The sequence below is a fragment of the Oryzias melastigma genome, linkage group LG21, assembly GCF_002922805.2.
Source record: "Oryzias melastigma strain HK-1 linkage group LG21, ASM292280v2, whole genome shotgun sequence".
Taxonomy (NCBI): domain Eukaryota; kingdom Metazoa; phylum Chordata; class Actinopteri; order Beloniformes; family Adrianichthyidae; genus Oryzias; species Oryzias melastigma.
The window spans coordinates 3,539,693-3,555,658 of record NC_050532.1 but is presented as its reverse complement, the minus strand read 5'-3'; the positions used below and the strand labels follow the sequence as shown (position 1 = coordinate 3,555,658).

At 37.8% G+C, this 15,966-nt stretch overlaps 1 protein-coding gene across 2 annotated transcripts in view; it reads right to left on the bottom strand.

Annotated features, from left to right (window-relative positions):
- Positions 1 to 4,297: 4,297 nt before the first annotated feature.
- Positions 4,298 to 15,966, bottom strand: part of sox1a (SRY-box transcription factor 1a) — a 121,932-nt gene continuing 110,263 nt past the window's right edge. For both annotated transcript variants that reach the window (XR_002920781.2, XM_024286909.2), the window contains one exon: positions 4,298 to 4,972. Coding sequence is in view for 1 of the 2 variants with exons in the window: in XM_024286909.2 (XP_024142677.1) it covers positions 4,922 to 4,972 (51 nt within the window). In the remaining variant the exon portion in view is untranslated. The remainder of the gene's footprint in view (positions 4,973 to 15,966) is intronic.

Sequence of the window (15,966 nt, the reverse complement as noted above, 5' to 3'; positions counted from 1 at the left end):
GCCGGTGTGCAGCATCGTCGAACCCCTCCAGCTCTGCCTGCAGTGATAGCTGAATAATCAGAGAAATAACCATATTTATTTGCGCGACTTTGTTCTTGTTTTTTCCAATGCCAAAGGTTGAAAATGACAAGTTATTTTTAGTTTTTTTACCAACTCCCACTCTCCTTCTTTGAGATGAAAAGGACTTGGTTATTCTCGATGTTGACCTTTTGATATACGAGTCAGTATTCTCGCTTTTTTCCCCCTCCTTCTTCTCACCTTGCCGTCCACGACTCGGTGGCGGTGACAGAGACGGAGGACACGGAGATGTGTAATTAGCTGCTTGACCCCGGGGTTGGATTGTGTGACCCCGGCAGCCGCGCAGCGCGGGATCCAGCCTGATCAGATGAGTACTTCTGAGGGATCGGTGGTTGAAAGACAGCCGCCTCTGCACCTCGGCCAACCCGGTTACGTTAGCCAACGCGGCCCGAAGGAGGGCCCAGAGAGACTCGCAAACACCTGCCTGGTAAACCGACAAAAAAAAAGGACATCTTTGGGACTTCAAAACACCTTTACCTGCCACCCCTCATGAAAGGAGGGGTTGTAGGGGGTTGAGGGGTAACCTGACCCAGGTAGGGGACAGATAGGGGAGGGAGAGGAGGGGGAAGCAGTGCTGGCCCTTGGTCAAGTGCCTTGTATTCCACAAACAGGCCGTATCCAGTTACACTCTACCTGAGAAGCTGAGCCCGAGGAGGGGATTCAAAGAAATGCACGCAGACCTCCCTCCCTGCTGTGCGCTGGCTAATGGTGATTTCCCTCCCAGAAAAACAGTCAGATTTAGTCCGCGGACGCGTCCGGGGATCCTGTAGAAATTCTGTGTTAATGTCCCATTTTCCAGCCGCAGAATTATTAAAGGACCGGCTCTGAGCACCGGTCGATAATTGGTAAATGTGGCTAAGCTACCGCTCCCACTGCACTCATTAAAAGCAGTAAGATGGGAGAAAGCAGGAGAGTGTCATCAAGGACACGCTGAGAGACGTTCACCCGAGACGGCACAGACGCCGTCCCCGCCGCCGCTCCAGGCACCGCGGTGTCACAGCTGTTTGAAGAAAGAGACGCTGTCAAACTGTTGCTTTTGGGTGTAGTAGGGATAAGGAGATAAAAAAAATAAAGAAAAGAAGCAAAGTTTTATTTTTACAGAAGTGTTACAGAACCATCCAGCCCTAGACTCTTGTGGACATAACATTTGGGTGCTCGTCCGGGACCTCTCAAAAGGGGTTCAAACAAAAAGCTGGACACCAGTGAGAAAGAGAAACATTTTATTAAATAAGGGAAACAAAGAAACTGTCCTGAAATGCAACAGGAAGAGCAATTAGTGTGCTGGTTCAAACAAAAAGACAAAACAAAGGGATTCTAACCTTGGCCAAACACAAAATCAGTCAGGGAGACTGCTGATCCCGCCATGTCGACCGTCTGAGTCAGCAGCTCCCCCTTACCAAAACTACCTAAAGAAAACAAACAAAGCCCACAAACTAAGACTACCAAGGTCCAACCCTAAACTAAAATAACAAAACCCAGCAGTGTAAGACTGCTGAGGACAAAGAGGATAGAAGAGATGGAAACAAACCAGCACCACTTCAACTGAAACCCAAACTAACATTACAACAAAAACTTGAGCTACCTATCTGTACAGTTTGTACGTATTTGTCTATAAGTGGATGCATCAGAATGGAGCTTGCGACTTGCCGTAGTATCTTCTATGTCACACCTACAATGTTTTTCTAGCTGCATTTTTTCATCTTCTCCAGATTCAGATTGATTTGAATAAATAAATGCAATTTTATGCTTAATTTTCCACCATCATGAGAAAAATGCCTCAAAAACATGTTAAAAACACAAATCTTTTCTCAGAAGTGGGTCTTTACGGCCTCATCTGTACTTTACCTGTCTGTTTCACTCATCCGGTTGTACCTCTTTACTCTCTCATGCTTACACAAGCTCTTACTGCCTTTTCCCTGTTGTCTCACCCTCCGTCTTTTCCCTCCTTGTTCCCCCTCTTTCTTTGTCCTTTTTTTCTGCTAGTTGAAAATCTGCAAGGCTTGCTCATCGGCGCCAGCCTCTGTTAATCCCCTCCCAAAGCACCTTAGCAACGCTAGGAATTTAGAGATGCTAAAAAAAAAAAAAAAAACACACACACAAACACACGACAGCAACAACTGCTCTTAACACTGGGATCGTATTGGCAAGAGTGGCCACATCTTGAGATGTGTGTGTGTGTTTTCCATAAGTAGTTGAGAACAATCTGGAAGGGTGTGATAACCAAGGATCTGTCAAGAGTATGCATTTGTGAGCGTGTGCTCAGTGCCTGAACAGGGGGGTGCACGGAGACGGAGTTTAGGATGTTTACGGGATATAATTTCTATATAACAACCTGGTAATCACCGCATGTAGTCACCTGACATACTCATTATCTCGTCGGTGTACACGGCTCGTCTGTGTCCGTTCGCCGTCTGGATACTCCGCCATTCAGCTGACAATGAGACGCTCAAATATTTGAAAAAATAAAAAATTCACTTTCGATTGTGGGTTTTCTGTTATGAGCCCGCCTTTTATGTTTGCCACATGCTTTGGTGGAAAAGAAAAAAATCAATGGAGCAAGGTTAGAATACTCGTAGTAATTAGTCAGTTATTTTTAATTTCTTGGCTTTGTGGGTTTTTTTTTTTACATATCACCCCACTCAACCTGCCGTCTTCTCTGCCTAAAATCAATTACTCAGGAGGAATGATAAAATCACTAAAGGTGTATTTAAGCTTTCAGAATCGTCACATAGCTCGAATATTAAACATTTTTCCTAAACTTTTTGCTTTATTGACATAATAAACCTTTAAAACAAATGAAGGACAGCATATTCTTAGGCAAAAAGCAAAGCTTTTATTCAGGGGCGGAGCTAGAACCTTTTATTTTAGGGATCTGGCGATACAATATGTATTGCGATTGGGGCTGGGTATCGATAATAATTTCCTGAATTGATTTGAATCGATTTACCAGAGCTGTGATCAACTCGATTCCAATTTTTTTTTTGTATTCTTTCGATTCCTTCAACCCTCTCAATTAATTCAATTTTGAGTTTACACATTTAGACATTTGTATAGAAATACTTTAAAAATCTACTATTTTTTTTTAATTACATTTAGAATAATTAATCTAAAACAGTTCATATACTGTAAAATGTATTAGTAAAATACTAAGATTGTTAATATCATACGGTGTTACATTTTTTTCTCAAAAGGAGAAATGTTCAGATCATTAACATTCTAAACATCGTTCTGCCTCTCCTGGAGGCGTTTCAGTTTGGCCACTAGGTGGAGCTCGTGATGTAGTTGTACACTTTTTCCATAAAGAATAAGCAAAGAATGAGCAAAAAAACTGTGCTTTAGACAACACATGGTTACTTGAAAAATATTTCCTTATAGGAGTTTGGAAAATTCATGCCTGTGAGATTATGAAGATGTTAACTTAGTCAGAAATGTATGTTTAGGTTAACCGAGCGTTAGCATTAGCCGTTCTATGGGAAATTCAATTAAACGTGAGCTTCAAGTCAACAGACTTAAGCTTTAAGTGCTAGATTGACTCGTTTTTTATGGATCAGTTATTTTGATCTATTTAGCTTTAACCAATCTTGTCAACCCACCTCTAATCGCAATACACATAAGATATCTCTGATACGTCCCAAGACAGTACCAAGACAATATTTCACCTTTTTTTTAATTATGACATACAATAACTAAATAGTAAAACATTTTTCACAAAAGGAAAATAGTAAAACACATGTTATTTAATGATCAGAACATTTAGTACTGCAACTGTATCTCATAAACTAGTTGGTTTAAAACAAACTGATATAATTTGGGCAATTTAAGAAATATTTAGGTGGAAAACAAAATAACTGAACTATATGTTTGTTTTAAAATAATTATTAAATATCACCTTAGCAGTGTTTTAAATCAATACAAGAATCACAAAACAAAGTATCACGATGTTTCATGGAAAAGGGACAAATGGGAAGAGTGGAGGAACATTACAAATGACAAATATTTCTACCAATTTTATTATTTTTTTTATTGATGTTTTATTTTGCAATTTCCTAAATAAGTTTGTATTGATATTTTTTTTTAATTTGTCAATAATGATACTAATATTGACTGAAAAAAATGTACTAAATTTTTTTTGCTGAGGGGCAGCTGGGCCCCTTTGTCCCCCCTTAGCTCCGCCCCTGCTTTTATTTTTTGCAGTGAACAAATAAGAAGAAAAACAATGTTAGCTCTCTAAATGTTTAATTTTTTCCTTTTAATCACAAATCAATGCAAAAATCTGCATGTCGTGCATTCATATAAGTGCTAATTATAGCTGCAGAAAGAGGTCTTAATGCTTTTATTCATTGCATTTTTTTTTTGGTTTCCCTCCAAAGGAAAAATTTACACTGTGGGTCACGGCCAAAAAAGAAAAAGCATCAATGATTCAAATTACAGAAAGCCGGATCTCCTCAAGTGTCCTCTTCTGCGGCCAGACGTCACATTAGACACACTTGAAAATATACAAGAATAACAGAAAAAACACGGAGGATATAAAGACAGGCAAGCTGTCCCTTCTGGTTCTGTTTGTATTTTTTTCTTCTGAGACTGGATAAATATAGGAGCAAGGATGGCAAAAAAAGGAAAAAAGCTCTGAAATCACTGGGATACCAAACACTGAGCAACACAAAAAACAGATCGTGTAATTAAAGGGTTTAGAGCAGGTAGTGTTGCAGAGGGAAGAGTTAAACGGTGGAAACTGGAGGTGCTGACATTTTCCTAAAGGTCTTCTTGCCCACAGCAGCCGTCTCTCCTGGTGTTTGGCGTAATGACGGCCTGCCAGCGGAAGAGACAAGGTGCTATCTGTGAATCACAGTCGGCCCTCGGTGATCCACTGGAAATGACTTTGATGGTCACTTTGCTGGAAGAGAGAAAGACGGAGAGACGGATAAACAGACGGTATTGATTTATATTAAAGAGACAGAAAACCAGAAAAATAGCCTGCAGTTTAATACAGCTTTCATATAAAACGCTTTTCTCACAATAAGCTGTGTTTAGTGGGCCTGTAAACATCAGATCGATGTCAGAATGAATCAAATTTATACCGCGTTAAACATCCTGATAACCGCCATCAATCCCGCGGCTTTACAAGCGAGGCCAATCATTACCAACAATTCATCTGTGCCTTTTTGGACGTTTGGCTGTGGCACACAAATCCTTCACTTGTTCCAATCTGACCTATCTAAACGACCCAGGTTGTTGATCACTTGACCCGCTGGGGGTTAAAGGTCGGCCGCTTCAAACAGCTATCAGGGTGCTGCAGGTTGCAGGAGGCGCCGTAAAAACCACTGTTTCTTATCTGAACCCTTTGACCCCTCATTAACCCCCACAGCTCTGCTTTGATAGGCAACGCTTGACCAAGACGGGCAGAAATCCTTCACAGCGTCCGGCGGACTTGTGGGTTTGCGGTTCGGCACCAAATGCTAAAGTGCTAATTTAGAGCGAGTCATTAGTGACTTCAGTTACTTTCAGTTTTTAGAATAGAGAATTTTAGGATTTGTTTTAAGGTGGTTGCGTATTTCTATGGTGGCCCCGAAGAACAAATCACAGCAACAAATCACTCAATGCAAAAGTATAAAAAATCAAAACAAAATACATTTTAGGAATTAAACCAAAACACAATTTCCAGAAATAAAAAAAATAATGTTAAAATGAAACCAAACAAGAAACCAAAAAAAGGTAGGTATTACGGGATGTCACTGATTGGATCTTTATGCTTCTAGCCACACCCACTGCAAAAGCTTGGTGATTGTTCAAACAACTCTTTACCACATCGTCCAGTCACAATGTCTCATTTTCTGGTCTCTTATTGTGTTTCTTTTTATATATATATAATTTTGATTTATGGAGATTACTTTTGTTTTCCAAAATGCTTTTTGTATTCAAATTTTCATTTCTTGAACTTAGTTTTGATTTTTAAACATATTTATTGAGCTTTTTTAGTGTGATCTCTGATGTGATTTGTTCCTCAGGGCCACCGTAGATTTACCTTTTGTGCACCAAAGCTGTGGAATGCGTAGCCACTGAGCATTGAGCAGGCCTCTTCACTGTCCATTTTTAAAAAACTTCTTAAAACCCATTTTTATCGCCAGGCTTTTGACACAGCAAGAGACTCTGCTCTGCTGGTGTGTTTTATTGTGTAGCTTTGCTTTTATATCACTGATATGTCTGTAATTCCACTTTTTATCTGTATTTTTTTAAATATATTTAAAAAATATTGAACTTTTAATGTACAGCGCCATGTGTGTCCGAGGTGCTATATAAATTAATTCAACTTAAACTTTTTTTTGAGTCATCAATTTGCCTACAAACTCACTAAGATGGATGGAGGAACTTATAAAGAAATAAAACATTTTCCATCATTTGTAATAAAAAAAAATATATATATTTGAAAAGTTCCTAAAATACATTCTAAGTTGTGACATCCAGGGAAAAAAAAGAGCTTTAAATATTTGTATAATGTGCATGCAGACTTTCTCTTTGAGTCTGAAGCTCTGCCAGCCATGTGGGCGTGTGATTCATGAAGTAATTTGTAGTAATGTTTAGTTTAAAGAAGGTTTATGTCTCATTTTAGCACAGTTTAATTAGCCTAAGTGATTGCTATTTAATGCTGGGATGTTCTTGGCAAGATTTTAAGGATCTGAAGTCTATAAAGTTAAAAAATTAATCAGCAGAATGAAATATTGTTGACTTGATAGTCGTATTCCTTTCATGAAACTAGATTACAGAGTTGCCGATCTGAAAATACCACTAAAGAATTTATTTTTTTGTTCATTTTTTTTAGAAGGATAAACATTGTCCTGACAGAAAATGTTATTTTTGAAGCCATTAATGTTAGGAGAATTAAAATGTGTTTTAATAACAGCTAAATGTCTAAAATCCAAGAATAAATCCCCAAACATTACGGTGTTTTTTACATTTGACACAAAGATGTGATTTTCAAGCAGTTTGATCATTATTTCAGTTTAGTTCTGTCTTTTTGATGTAGCAAAAATTAAGGAATGAAAATATCATGGATTTGTCTGTAAATGTAAGATTTTTTTAATCTACAATTTAGTGAAATCAAAACCATTTATGTCCAACTTTACAGTAGTAAATTATCTAAAAAAGTAGCTTGCATGTCAGTAGTAAAAATCAATATGCTACAAAAACATGATAAAAACACCAAAAATAGGATTTTCATTGGAGTGGGTCTTTAAGTGTTTGTTTTATCCACTGTAAAACCATGCTTTAGGTCAGGAACATCTACTCTCAAAAGGATAAAAAGTACGTTTACAGCAACTTTGAGGATTCTGCACTGTTTCTTCCCCAGTGTGTTTAAGTCTCTGTTCTTCATTGTAAGATCATCTGTTTTGTCACTCTTTTGTTGCTTCCTCAGTTCTTGTCATGTTATTGAATTAAGTTTTTGCCACTCATTTCCTGTATTTTTGGGTCCTGCACTGATAGTTCCTGTGATACTCAACAGTTGATTTAAATGACTCAAAAATGTATTTAAAAAATTGATGAATCCTTCCAAACATCATGCAGCCAATTGGATCTGACCAAACCTGACAAATAAATGTGTTTTAGTCTGTTATTAGTTAAGACAGTTTTCCAAAAACACTCATAAACCTCATAAACCATAAACATAAACCACATAAATCACACAATCAGACATCTCCAAACTGAAACCATTCTTTATTTTAAGATTCCTGTTTTAAATTTGAAGACTCTGCATGATTCTGTTTTAAGATTTTAAATATAGTTTGGGAATCCTCTTTTTTTCAAAGCTAAAGTTTCTCTACACTCTTCAAATATCTTGTTTTTTTTTGGACAAGTAGAACCACTAAGAACAGAAGCTGAACTTTAAAGACCAAACTTGAAATAGACACGAAGCAAAAAGGTGACGAGACAAAGGATCTGACACAGAGTAACTGAATCCATGGACTTAAACCTACCAAAGGAGGGTCATTAACAAAAGCGGAAACAATTAAGCCAACTCTGTTTTTAATAATTAACCTGTCTTAAATGCAACCTTTCAGCAGAAAATGCAACTTAAGAAAAGACAAAACATTTGCATTTAATACATGAATAAAATCAACAAAAGGTCACGGATTGTCCTAGTTGCCCTCAGGGGTTGTTACAACCAATCATCTACTTCCGTGTAACCCTATCTTCTTCATCCTCTTCCCTCAAATCAACCAAGTTCACTGCCTTTTTTATTTTTTTTAGACCACATCCATAAATCTCTTCAGTCTTCCTGTGGAACTCTGACCTGGTTGACCTCAAGATCCTGTCAGTGATATTTCCAGTGATGCCTCCAATGTGAGCAAACTCTGACTTTCTTCATCTTTATGGAGAGAAGCTCCAGATCTTCACCTCTGCTGCCTCCACCTTCGACTCCTATCTTTTCATCGGTACCCTTGCGGAAAAACCATTTAGCATCCCCGGTCTCACCACTGTCTTTGTATACCTGATTCCTGTTGACAGTCTTTTGTCACACCTGACACTTTCACCCATTCTCACTTGCTTTGCACACGCCTCTTTTCCAGTCTCGCTGGACTGTTGACCCTCAGAGCTTTAAGTTTTCCTTCTCCTCCCAGATCAAACTTCTCTAGACGTGCCTCTACCTGGTCCTCGCTCTCACAAAAAATCACTGTGTCGTCTGCAAACATACGAATCTGCAGAGATTCCCGTCTAACCTAATCCGTCAGTACGTCCATCGTACTCTCTCTCTGTTAGTTTCACTGGCAGAGCACGTCAAACTTTGTCATATTTAACTTTGTAATAGAGAAGATGACCGAGGCTGAGTGACAGCTCATCAGCTGCGATCCAAAGTCCGCCTGACAGTAGAAGTCAGCGCACAGAGAAACTCCTGCTGCATATGCGCTCATTTTATCAACAAAAATCACACTACTGAGAGTTTGGGGATAATATCATGGGATAAAATGAATCCGCCATCTCAAAAGTCTCTCCGATGTTCAATTTAAGGCATAAAATGGCATTAAAGCTTCAATGAGGTGGCTCGCGGGTCACAGCTCATGGCTGTGGGTCGAGACCCACGAGATTTGGTCGCGGGTCACGAGATTTGGTTGCGACCCACGAGATTTGGTTGCAACCCACGAGATTTGGTTGGACCCACGAGATTTGGTTGTGGCTTACAAGATCTGGACACAACTCATGAGATTTGGTCGCAACCCACAAGATTTAGTTGCGACCCACAAGATTTGTTCACGACCCACGAGATTTTGGTCTTGACCCATGAGATTTGGTCGCAACCCACAAGATGTAGTCGTAACCAACAAGATTTGGTTGCGACCACAAGATTTGAGTCACGACCCGTGAAATTTGGTCGTAATCCACAAGATTTGGTTGCGAACCACGAGATTTGTTTGCTACCCACGAGAATTGGTCACGACCCTCAAGATTTGGTCGCGACCCACAAGATTTGGTCGCAGCTCACGAGATTTGGTTGTGACCCATGAGATTTGGTCGCAACCCAAGAGAATTGGTCGCCACCTACAAGATTTGGTTGCAACCCACAAGATTTGGTCGAGATTTGGTCGTGACCCACGAGATTTGAGTCAGGTGAGCCACAGGAAATAGGTCAGAGCTGTGTCAGTGCCAGTCCCTGCTGGCTCCAGAAGCATCCTCAAATGTGTTGATTTTCTTGCTTTTTTAACAAAACTTTGACCCCAGAAAAGCTTCCACTACTCTTTCCAACAACTTCAGTTTGCTTTTTTTCCAAAATCAGTACAGTCTCACTTGGTCTCTGTGCTTTTGGGGCCTTCTCAATTCAAGATTTTTTATCAATCCACCAATTCAAAATATTCGATTTTCTTTATGTCTGATGTCTTCACAACTTTCTGCTCGGCAGCCGTGACCTCTTCTAAACCAACTGAAACATTTTTCCCATTTATCCACTTGTATAAGTATTCCATCTCTCTTTCACCTGTGAACACACTCCTGCTGCTGTTCTTAATCACCCTGACCAGCTTCATATCTCCGTCTATCGCCTTACTGAGACTCACAAAGCCTCCTCCTAAACTTCCAAGCCCTTTTTTCGGTTTTTGCCTCCTCCTCCAACATCATGCATCATAACTCTTCAGACTTGTGACCCGAACTGACAAGTCACTTCACAAATGTCCACACTGTATACACCAGGACCTGCTCCAACAAATATTACGTTTTTTTTAAAGTCTTTTAAATGTTCTTGTGGTATTTTTCTGATTATGGAGGACAAATATTAAGAAAATTAAGCTTTAAATTGCATTTGTGAGTATTTTTTTCAATTCAAATAGTTGTGAATCAGGAGCAGATGACAAAATGCAAGTTGTAAAAGAGCGTATTTGCTACATGCTCCATTTACTGTAGATTTAACTTCTACTTTGTTCGCTAAAGAGTTTGAGGCTTAAAATCCCCCTTTGTGTCTTAATGTTACTGAATAACGATTTGCTGTGGTGACTTTTTAAAAGAATCTCGCTAAAAAAACTCCTGGATAGCTGTTGCAGAACCCAAATTTGTGGACTAAAATGGGCCCTCACAGTTTTCTGTGATAGCAGCTTCTCTGTTGCGGTGTTCCAGTAAAGGTTTCCCAGAATAGATTTTCTCACAGCTTAAACACCCACTCCAATGAAAATTATTTTTGTGGCATTTTCCTCATGATGGAGGACATATATAAAGAACATTAACGTTAAAATTCCATTTTTGAGTATTTCTTTATTCAAATTGTTGCAAATCAGGAGCAGACAAATAAATGCAGCTTGAAAAAGATTGCATTTGTTATGTGAAAAATACGCTGGAGGGACTATAAGCTCTCTGATCTGATCCATTGATGCATCAACTTGCAGACAAATAGATCAATGAACATCTTTGTTTTCCTCATCTGAGCTGGAATCTGGATCCAAATTTTATGGAGATTGTAAACAAATGGGTGACTGGAAGTGGAGGTGGGCTTACTCTCCGCCCTCAACTCAGAGGTGAATTTCAACTGAACTACTGCCGCTCTGCAGAAACTAAGTCCTATGAAATGACACAGGGTTTTTGATTTTGTCTAAAAATGTCGTAATGACAAGATCTCTGGAAATGCTTTTGAAATAAATCAAAAGATGATCAGAGTGGGTCTGTAAACCTTTTTGCTTTTCCACTTCAAGATGCGATTATTTCATGTCAACAACCTAGCCTTCTAGCACTCAAAGTTCTCTTCTTTCTGCTTATTTCTCTCTTCATTTGACAAACATTTGTCCAATTTTTGACAGGATCTATAAGGTTGCCAACACAAGTTTAGATTATTAGTAATCTAGTTTAAAAGTTATATTTATTACAGTTTAAAGTAAAGCTAAAGTTTTGCATTGTGTGTCTCACACAACACTATTGGACTCCGGGTTGTATCTCCTTGTAGTGTTACATTAGTTTTTCATTCTTGGTTTTATTCTGTGATCATATTTTCATGTTTTAGGACACGATTTCTGTTTGAATTGAACTTTATGGAAAAATATATTTGTTGTTTTAAAAAATGATTACATTTTTAAAATATGATCCCTTTCCAGCTTTTTTTTTAGAAGTCTGGCTTCAACATTTCGCATGGGATTTTGGAGGGTCAATTTGATCATCTGGAATTACAGATGAGTGATCTTGACGTATTAATCTCTTGGTCAATCTGAGACCAGATACTCCTGATTTTCAAAACCTTACAGGGATAAAAAGAAAAGGCCGCTCTGGAAACTTGATTTATGTGCAAACCAAAAGTCCTTTTTTTGTAAAAAATGATTTCACGCTTTTATAATATCAAGACTTAAAGATAACATTAAGATCGTTTATATGGAGTTAATCCTTGAAATATTTCGCAATAGGAAAAACCATTAGTGTTCATAGACTGAGTGTCTCTTGTTCTTTTGAGTATTAATTACATTCTCTATAAATATTAAGCTTAGAACAGTAAGTATTGCCTAAACTTAGATGTGAAGATGATTAGCTGTATTTTTAGCGATTGAATAAAACATAGTAAAAATAAAAATGAAAATGTTGATACATTTTTTAAAGAAGGTTTAATTTTCTATAGTATTGTAACTTTTTATGATATTACAATGTACACCTAAACGTAAATCAATCGCCTGGAGCAAAAACTAAGTCAGAAGGAGGAGCTGAGAACCACATCAGGCCATGAGAGACTTCAGAGTGATTCACTGAGATACAAGAGCAAACTGACCACTTGATCTATGATTCTCTCACAGAAGTGTATTGTGAGAGGGAAAAAAAAGTATCAGGTCAGAAGCGAAGTCTCTCCCGGAAAAATGGCTGACTTCAAGGTATGAGGAGACATTTCAGTGAAAAAGCATCAGACCAGAAGACAGAAGCCTCAAACTACATTCACACTGACCTTGGCAACATACGTTCGTGTCCATGTAAATGTGTGATTTGGGCTTCTGGATTAAAAATTCTTGAATTCACATATTGTACTCAAGTTTCTACGATCATTTAGGGCTGAATGTATAAAATGTGTGGCCATTAACGTGTGTGAAACCAGGTGGAACTTTGACTTAGTAGGGACTTAGATTTACAAGAGGATCTGGTGGCAGGAAAGATGCCGGCTGAAAAGCATTAGCCAGAAACAAAAACTGCCAAACTTCATTAACCGGAAGCAAACATTTCCCAAGATTTCAGAGTTGTTGCCACTTTTATTAAAACTTTTTTTAGTGCTCAGGGTTAGCTGAAAATGTGTCAAAAGAGGGTAGACTCTTTATTAGAGGATATGAACGAAAGCATTCAGATTTGTTACATTGTCAAGACTTTTACATTAGAGCTTTCGCTACATTAGAGCTTTAGCTACATTGAAACTTTAGCTACATTAGAGCTTTAGCTACTTTGAAACTTTAGCTACAATACAGCTTTCCCTACATTGAATCTTTGGCGACATTAGAGCTTTCGCTATATTAGAACTTTAGCTACATTAAAACTTTCGCTACATTAGAGCCTTAGCTACATTGAAATTTTAGCTACAATACAGCTTTCGCTACATTAGAGCTTTAGCTACTTTAAAACTTTAGCTACATTAGAGCTTTAGCTACATTAGAGCTTTAGTTACATTGAAACTTTAGCTACATTAGAACTTTCGCTACAATAAAACTTCAGCTACATTAGAGCTTTACCTACATTAGAACTTTGCCTACATTAAAACTTTAGCTACATTAGAGCTTTACCTACAATAAAGCTTTATCTACATTGAAACTATAGCTACATTAGAACTTTCGCTATGCAAAGTTTTCATTGCAACTTTGGCTACATTAGAGTTTTTGCTACATTGAATCCTTAGCTACATTAAAGCTTTCGCTACATTGAAACTTTAAATACATTAGAGTTTTTCTAAATTGAAACTTTTGCTACATTAGAGCCATAGCTACATTAAAGCTTTCGCCACATTGGAGATTTAGCTACATTTAAGCTTTAGCTACATTAGAGCTTTAGTTACATTGAAACTTTAGCTTCATTAGAGCTCTAGTTACATCGGAGCTTTATCTACTTTAAAACTTTCGTCACATTGAAACTTTAGCTACATTAGAACTTTAACTACATTGATTCCTTAGCTACATTAGAGCTTTAGCTACATTAAAACTTTAGCTACATTAGAGCTTTAGCTACATTAAAACTTTAGCTACATTAAAACTTTAGCTACATTAGAGCTTTAGCTACATTACACCTTCAGCTACATTAGAGCTTTCGCTATATTGAAACTTCAGCTACATTAAAACTTTAGCTACATTGAAACTTCAGCTACATTAGAGTTTTAGCTACATTGAAACTTTAGCTACATTAGATCTTTCGCTAGATTGTAACTTTTGCTATATTAGAGCCTTAGCCACATTAGAGTTTTAGCTACGATAGAGCTTTAACTACATTGAAACTTTAGCTACATTAGAGCTTTAGCTACATTAAAACTTCAGCTACATTAGAGCTTTAGCTACAATGAAACTTTAGTCACATTAAAGTTTTAACTACATTGAAACTTTAGCTACATTAGAGCTTTAGCTATATTGAAACTTTAGCTACATAAAAGTTTTCACTACATTGAAACTTTAGCTATATATTAGAGCTTTATCTACATTGAAACTTTAGCTTCATAAGAGCTTTAGCTACATTGGAGTTTTAGTTACATTGAAACTTTAGCTTCATTAGAGCTCTAGCTACATTAGAGCTTTAGCTACATTGAATCCTTGGCTACAGTAGCACTTTAGCTACATTAAAACTTTAGCTACATTAGAGCTTTAGCTACATTGAATTTTCAGCTACACTAGAGCCATAGCTACATTGAAACTGTTGCTATATTAAAGCATTAGCTACATTAGAGTTTTAACTACATTAGAGCTTTAGCTGGATTGAAAGTTTAGCTACATAAGAGCTTCAGCTACATGGAATCTTTAGCTACATTAGAGCTTTAGCTACATTGAAATTTTAGCAACATAAAAGCTTTTGCTACATGGAATCCTTAGCTACATTAGAGCTTTAGCTACATTGAAACTTTAGCTTCATTAGAGCTCTAGCTATATTACAGTTTTAGCTACATTAGAGCTTTAGCTATATTGAAAGTTTAGCTTCATTAGAGCTCTAGCTATATTACAGTTTTAGCTACATAAAAGCTTTTGCTACATGGAATCTTTAGCTACATTAGAGCTCTAGCTACATTAGAGCTTTAGCTACATTGAATTTTCAGCTACACTAGAGCCATAGCTACATTGAAACTGTTGCTATATTAAAGCATTAGCTGCATTAGAGTTTTAGCTACATTAGAGCCATAGCTACATTGAAAGTTTAGCTACATAAGAGCTTCAGCTACATGGAATCCTTAGCTACATTAGAGCTTTAGCTACATTGAAATTTTAGCTACATAAAAGCTTTTGCTACATGTAATCCTTAGCTACATTAGAGCTTTAGCTACATTGAAACTTTAGCTTCATTAGAGCTCTAGCTATATTACAGTTTTAGCTACATTAGAGCTTTAGCTACATTGAAATTTTAGCTACATAAAAGCTTTAGCTACATGGAATCCTTAGCTACATTAGAGCTTTAGCTACATTGAATCTTTAGCTACAGTAGAGCTTTAGCCACATTAAAACTTTAGCTACATTAGAGCTTTAGCTACATTGAAAGTTCAGCTACATTAAGGCTTTAGATACATTGGAGCTCTAGCTACATTAGAGCTTTAGCTACATTGAAACTTTTTTACATTAGAGCTTTAGCTACGTCCTGGTTTTACATAGAGAAGTAGGCATGATGCTTTTCTGTTTGTCAGGTGCAAGCTAAATCTTTGTCATAAAATAAATGTATTGAAAAAGGTTTTCAAACAGACCTAAACTGATCTCCATCCTCTTAAAAGAAGAGGGGAGAGCTTAAAACCCATGAAAGCTGGAAGAGTTTTTAAAGAAGGAACTGGCAATGGCTTCACAGCTTTGTGCCAAAACTGGAACTACACTGAGATGGCGGGGTAATAAATGTTTTTATTGCCATTATTTTCCTTTTAGCAACTTTTTCATACCTCATGGAACAAAATGTAGCAGCAATGTTAATGGTCTGTCACTGTGTTACAAGAATCTTTGCATTTGTCTTCAGCTGTTTAGGATATGAGAGATTTGTTGATGCACCTTCAGGGAGAAAAGAAATGTTCCCTCTGTTAACCCTTTAACACCTGAGGCATCGTTGGTGACCCATCCATCCATCCATTTCCTTGACCGCTGTGTCCCTTTCGGGGTCGCGGGGGTGCCGGAGCCTATCCCGGCCACTGATGGGCAAAGGCAGGGTACACCCTGGACAGGTCGCCAGTCTGTCGCAGGGCCTCAATCACACACACATTCACTCACACATCCACACCTAGGGGCAATTTAG